General features: G+C 41.6%; 1 protein-coding gene across 1 annotated transcript; it reads right to left on the bottom strand.

Annotated features, from left to right (window-relative positions):
* Positions 1–328: 328 nt before the first annotated feature.
* On the bottom strand, positions 329–6,388 carry LOC149546091 (uncharacterized). Its single transcript, XM_089790998.1, has 2 exons — positions 3,757–6,388; positions 329–3,620 (listed from the first exon to the last, which is right to left on the bottom strand). Exons 1-2 carry the CDS (start codon positions 6,214–6,216, stop codon positions 795–797), a joined length of 5,286 nt encoding a protein of 1,761 aa, XP_089647124.1. The 5' UTR covers positions 6,217–6,388; the 3' UTR covers positions 329–794.
* Between the last annotated feature and the right edge of the window lie 333 nt (positions 6,389–6,721).

The following is a 6,721-nucleotide window of genomic DNA, read 5'->3' as shown; positions in this document are numbered from 1 at the left end:
ATTGTATATTTGGGATTTAGAATAGTTTTTAGAGTCTTACTTCCAGCTATTATTTGCTCTTTTGATAATAAATTTAATATCCTCATTCATATATATATATATACATACGCGTTGAGGTTGCAGACTTATTAAGAGCTGCATCCCTAAACAATATGGCCTGCAAGAGTGGATAACATGGCATAATGAAATGAAAATAAGAATTTCTATTTCTCATCTTGAATCTGAGAAACGACTCTAATTTTAATATTCAAAATGCTCTATCAACAGAACCATCGAAATGCTCAGTTACAGCCAAATTTGCTCATGACCAAAACCTTCCACAAACTCATTTCTAAAATCGATAATTTAATATTGATCTTAATTAATTAACAAACAACAACTATCAGGGATACTTCAGATCTTTACAAAACTAAAGAAAAATGCTTCAAATATACTTCAACGCACAGGATGGGTATTATCACTTCACAAAACTACCATACCAATGCTCCGAAATAGGCACGGGAGCAAATTTGATGCAAAAGACACTCACATACTGAAAGAGGAAATCCACTATACAACATCTATATATAAATATTAAACAGGCCACAACAAGATCCCATGACAGACAACAAATCTAGAAAAAGGAATAACCTATATTTACTTTTCAAAATGTTAGCAGGTCGATCTGGACTGTATTTATGACTGTTGAGCAAATAAAAACACCTAAATCCGAACTATATACTATTACCAAGTGGATTGATACTTCAAAGAATGAAAACCAGAACAAAGAAGCAGCTGGGAAGGAACCTGTGACCTTACATTAAGGCCGCAACTCGAGGCTTGAGGCTATTTGCGAGGATCTCAAAACTCTGAGCCAGCTGAAGTCCATCCAGAGTTAATTGGAACTGTCCATTTCCTTCCTTGGCCATTTCCTCTAAGATACTCATTGCAGGATTGTTCCCATACATTATTGTATGAAGTGTCATCTTAGGCTCCTGCCTTTTCATTCTGTTCACGAAAGAAACAGGATCCTCTCCACCACAGTTCTCCCCATCACTCAAGAATATAACAACCGGTTTTCTCGTGTCCTCTTTTTGGCTTCCGGTTGCTTTGATCATTAATTTATGTGCAGCATCCAATCCAGATGAATACTTGGTTCCTCCAGCTGCGCGGTATTGAATAAGTGAATCGACAGCAGCTTCCTCCATATCTTGAATTTCTATAGCAACCCTTGCAGATTCGTCAAATAAGACCACTGATATTGAATCTTCACATACTGTTCTTAACCGAGCTTGAATAAACCTCAAAATGGCCTCATATACACATCCCAGCCTACAGTCATGATTGCTAAATTTGGCCATTGTAGGGCCAATATCAGAGCAGCTCATTGAACCTGATTTGTCAATCACAAAAATGACATGATAAGGTATACTCTTAGAATGATCGCAGCCAAAATGATGTCCGTCATCAGTCACATAGCCTGCAGAGTTCATTCGCTGCCCAGTTTTTGAGATGGGTTCGTGCCACAATTTCTCAATGCAATAGGATTTTTTAGAACCCTTGTCCTGTAAGTTGTGCTCCTCCGATTTGCAATAGTGATTGCACAGGCCAAACTCAGTGCCCTCTTCTTTTGTGCAAGGATCAGCAAATCTAACATATTCCCAGTAAGTCTCATGAGTCATCTCATCTTTGGGAACATTAAAATCAGGTCCGTATTTCACAGTCTCGTGCCTGGCACCATCATAGAGATTGCTAGTGCACTTCTCAGAGCCTTTACAGGGAACCAAATGTAGATGACCCCGCCCCTGTTTCTTGCAATACATATTGCACATCTCAGCCTCTCCTTTCTCTCCCCATTTATACTTTCGATCCTTAATGTCAATGTCTTCCTCCTCTGAAATGAATCTTACATTCCTCATATTCCCATGAGTTGTTTCATGCAAGCCAAGGTGACCCATTGGACGCCGACAGAAGTAACCACAAGCTTGGCATCTGGTGTCACAGTAGTGCACAGAGAGTTCATTCTTGGTGTGAACATGTGGCCCTCGATGCTTCTTCTCAAAAGGAGGTATGGGAATGCAACATCCTTTGCGTACGCCATTTTGCTCTGAGACATGTTCATACTGAAAACATCCCCTCTGTCCCTCGAAAACCCTGGTTTGTCTCACAAGCTCTGTAAGGATTTCACAGATCCCAGGCTCTTCACATTTCTCTGCACATGCATGTTCACTTCCACATAAATGTTCTACATTGGGATCTTCCACACCATGAAAATGATCCTTCACTCCACATGTCCTGCTACATCCATTTATAACGCATGGGCATGGGCAATATGTTTCATGGCACTGATGCTGCTCGTGGTCAAGCTCCACTACCACAGCGCATGGATTGTTGCAGCTTTCAAGAGAACATGGCATCTTGCATTTATGTTGTGGGGAGTTGCATTTGTGTTGGCTGCCAAGGTGTTCAGGCTCAAGAGAACAAAACTTGTTACAATTCGATGACTTTTCAAATAAGTGACATGTCTGTCCACATGTATGATTTTTCTCTCTGCAGTTGTGACCACCTTCATGCCCAGCCAGATCCCTGCACAGGCATAAGGTCTCAGCTTCTTCTTGCTCTCCCCGTTCATGAACACAATAACTGCAGGGCTCAGTACAGGAGTGACTACTCATGCAAGAGTGATCATAATCATGGCCTTTCTCGAGCACGCATCTCCAAAAACATCGAGAACATTTGCATCCACAGACAAGCAAACCTTGTTTTATTTTTCCAAGAATTATATCTGCCTCCAACACTAACCTTTCCACCTCATCATTATCGCAGAAATCCATTGTGTTTGAGCTTATCCACCGTTGAACTCTATCACGCCTTCTCTCTGCCACTGCACTAAGGAACCTCTCCAACATGGAATGCCAGGAATCAATATTGCTTCCTTTCCTAGGTACAACGGCCTCTAGTTTTAGCCTGAGTTGAGCTAACAAATCTCTAATAGTAATAGAACTAGATGTTGATGATTCCTTGCAAGGTGCTAAACTCAACCCTGAATCTTGAATGTTGATGAGGACCGACTCGCCAAAAACAAGAGGCTTGTCAGGAACAACTTCCTGTGTATCAAAGTTCACGAGCTCCTGCACTTCTTCGTCTGAATTAGTGGGAGGAAGAGAAAGACAACCCACATTGATGGCACACATGAGATTTCTCCTTAAAATGTCAACTATGATAGCCACACGTTTACTGTCAACAGAAGACCAATCCTTGACTGCAATCTGAGCAATTATAAGCTTAAGGTCTTTCAAGAAAATAGAGCCATTATCATAGCAAGAATCTGTTTCGTACACCGTCTCTGCCAATTCCATCAAGCTCTCATGATAATACTCTGCCCGGTTATAAGGAGCCATAGCAGCAATTTCGAACTTCCCATCATACATTTTTAATATGAAGTTTTCCTGAGACCTGCTGCATATTTGCGATATCTTCTCATGGAATTCTTGGATTAGGTCATCTACATCAGATTCATCAACATCCTTTATTGCAATGTAAAATAAGCCCTTGAATAGTTTCTTGTCCTGCTCCAGTAGATTTATGCCACTCTGGAAGCGGCTGAAAGCAGACTCTGTATCCTTGTCAAGATGAAAATCCTGTTATACCAGGATTGAATTACGTTTTGAACTACTGAAGCATAGATTGTAACAACATCGTTTTTTAACAATGGGGGTCAGCTAATTCATTTTCCTAAAAGCAAATTAGAGTTTCAGAGTGCGCAGGCAGACATACCTTTTTGTTGAATATTGTAAGGTTGCTGAGGGCAGCGTTGAGAACGGAGAGAAGCATATCCTCTTGTTCGCTTCGCTCAAAACTTCCAAGCCCCTCAAAGTCCAAGAGCACATAGAGACAGCCGTCTCCTCCTGTAGTGATGGTCATCCACACACCATCAGTGCATCTTCCGCCTGAAACATCCAGAAGAGAACCTGACAAATGGTTCAGCAAATACGACTTCCCACTGCTCTGCTTTCCCATGGAAGATATTACCCTAATTTTACCCCTCCAGCTGTTGAGAACAGCATCATAGAACCCGAAGCGCATCAATTTGGCAAGTGATACGCAATCCACAAAGTTAACATGAGAAGGGATTTGAAGTCCATCCTTTAAAGCAACCATTCCGTTGTTTTCTGCCCGAGCAATTTGAATGGGCACAAGGCAAAGAAGCTTCCGGATCCACATTCCAACTTTCAATTTTGTATTGTAATCTTCTGCATCTGAGAACAAGCACTCAATTTTTTCTGCCAATTTCTCTATATTTTCAGCTTGAAAACAAACCTTTATGTTTGAAAAATCTTTGTCCTTTGCTATCCTTAGTTTCCGAATAAGAGCTTCCAGATATTTGATGCATCCCTCTCCGCTGCAGGGGTCCGTGCTGTCTTCTAGTACTATGTTGAAGGTGATGTCTTTCTTATCTGTTGGAAACAATGCTGGAGTGGTTGCAAATTTGTCAAAAATATGGTATATGTAACCCAGAGGAGGGCACGGACCACCTATTTCTGTTTCACCCTGATCCCCATCAGGAACTTTGTTTTGGACTTCTTGTTGCACTACCTCTTTAGCCGAGACGGTCTTCAGAACATGGGAAGACAGAAAGCCAGGAGCATCATCAGGACTATGCAGTACAAGATGACTTTGTGGTCCAAAGCAATTAATTTTCACTTGCAGATGACCCAAATCGGGTGTCCTGTTTTCATCTGCAATGAATTTAATGGTCTTCAGATGGTTCATCAGATCGCCCAAAACATAGATTTCCAACATTATCTCAACCCCTGCACGCAACACATCAAGGCAGCTTGAAGATTGAGATTGCCTAAACACAATGAAGAAGAACCCATCAGCAGAGATACATGCTTTTGAGAAAGGCTGCTGCAAAGGGAGGGAAATTTGCTTTGACTTCATCATTGGCTTTTCATGGATTTCCAACACCCTCACAGTGTTTGAATCGTCAACCAAAAGCAACTCCATCTTGCGTGGAATCAAATGCATCCATGTAATGACCTTACTGCCTTTATATGTTTCCAGATGAACCTCTACACCAGTCCCATAAACCTTCCTAAATGACTCATCAAACTTATATATCCCAATCTTGGATCTACTTTTATCATACAGAGCCATTGATCGTGTACCTTCATCCACAGACAACAAATCAAAACCCCGTTTGAAAGTATGAATCGGACTCATGTTATTTATGTTGGACCCAATCTTGGGTGAGCGATACAAATGCAGGCAAGAATCTTTGAAATTATGGATAAAAACCAACAATTCTCCAGAGCTGAGATGAAAAACTTTAAACAAACTTTCACAATCAGGATTCAGGGTTACTAATTCCACAGGCTCACCGCATGCCGGTACAATTGCAGGTCCAGAATTGCTGGTCAATACCTTCAAGTCTTTCTTCATTGGGGACAACTCGCAGGCTTTCCATACAAGCTTCTCCTTCTCCTTAACCTCCGCTGTCATGAAACTACACCTTTGAAACCCTTCACAGAACACCAGAACACTGTTATAATCAACCACACCATCCTTATTTCCACCGTGTGCTGATGAGGTTTTGTTACTTAATAAACCCCATCCATCAATTCTAACATTAAAACCAGGCAACAAATCAGCATCATTGTCGGAATTTTTCACACTGGTTACATGAACCCTTCGTGTACGGGAAGCTTTGGAGCGCGAGCTCGCCATGGAAGCAGCCAGAGTATGAAAATCGTAGCTTCCTTCCACACAAATATACACACAATCACAAAGTTCAACCAAATACCTGATGAAATTGCAGGAAACGTCCTTCCTAGAGGCCTCCTTGAAGTGCTCGCCTTCGTGCCAGTAGAAAGCAACCACAGGGCGACCTGATTCTTGCGGAACAATTATATAAAGTCCCGCCTCAAATTTCCCGCCCTCCAATTGAGCCACAACAGACTCCTCCAGCAGACCTTCCATTCGGAAAATGCGTATCATCATCTTCTTCTCACCATACATTCCCACGGCAGAGAAGGACCGCTTATTTAATCCGTCGAAATCGATCCGAATTCCAGGCGGGTTTCCTAAGCAAGCGGAAGCAGAAGCGGGCAGGAGCTTATTGCAGAGCCTTAAAATTTCATGTTCTGGGAGTTGAACCTTTTCAACAAAGCTGTAGTCTTGCATGTCAGGGACAATGCGCATCACCCTGAACAGATTGGGCGAAAGGCCTGCCATTCTTGCTTTACTATTCTCGACTGGAAGTGACACGATCCAAACAGACTCAGCGAGATACAGAGCAGTGCTTCAACAGGAAGGGGAAATTTTCTACTTTCGCTCTTGAAAGGAGATGATACAAACGCAAAAGAAGAAGGCTTTATAGCAGAGGTTCCGGCGGCAAAGTATTATCCATATTGATCTGTCAAACTTTGGGATCGTTTTAATGAAAAGTGAGCAGTTACGGAGGCAATGGACAGTGAAAAGGTTGGAGTTCAGCAGTTACTTTTCATTATTTCAGCGGATATGAACTTTGCAACTCCGTCTTGGCTGTTGGCGGCAGTTACTTCGGCTAGAAGAATAGCCATCAAGAAATTTCCTAGAGCCGATGGTTTCTTAGAAAATTTTATAATTGAAGCGTTGATATAGAGGAGAATATGGAGGTGGCTTATTTTAGCAGACCTTGATCTGCCAAACATCATTAGTATTTTTTAGATTTTAATTCAAGATTAAGATACTTAGTGAA

The sequence above is a fragment of the Cupressus sempervirens genome, chromosome 7 (assembly GCF_028749045.1).
Source record: "Cupressus sempervirens isolate cs-2001-9-10 chromosome 7, ASM2874904v1, whole genome shotgun sequence".
Classification (NCBI taxonomy): domain Eukaryota; kingdom Viridiplantae; phylum Streptophyta; class Pinopsida; order Cupressales; family Cupressaceae; genus Cupressus; species Cupressus sempervirens.
The sequence above is the reverse complement of the archived record's forward strand: the minus strand, read 5'-3'. Positions and strand labels throughout refer to the sequence as shown.

What these genes read in the sequence shown, in the direction of transcription:
- LOC149546091 (XM_089790998.1), bottom strand. Translation starts at nt 6,216, where the DNA reads ATGGCAGGCCTTTCGCCCAATCTGTTCAGGGTGATGCGCATTGTCCCT. An exon ending in TTACAATATTCAACAAAAAG is followed by an intron (nt 3,621 to 3,756) that starts GTATGTCTGCCT and finishes CTGGTATAACAG; the next exon opens with GATTTTCATCTTGACAAGGA.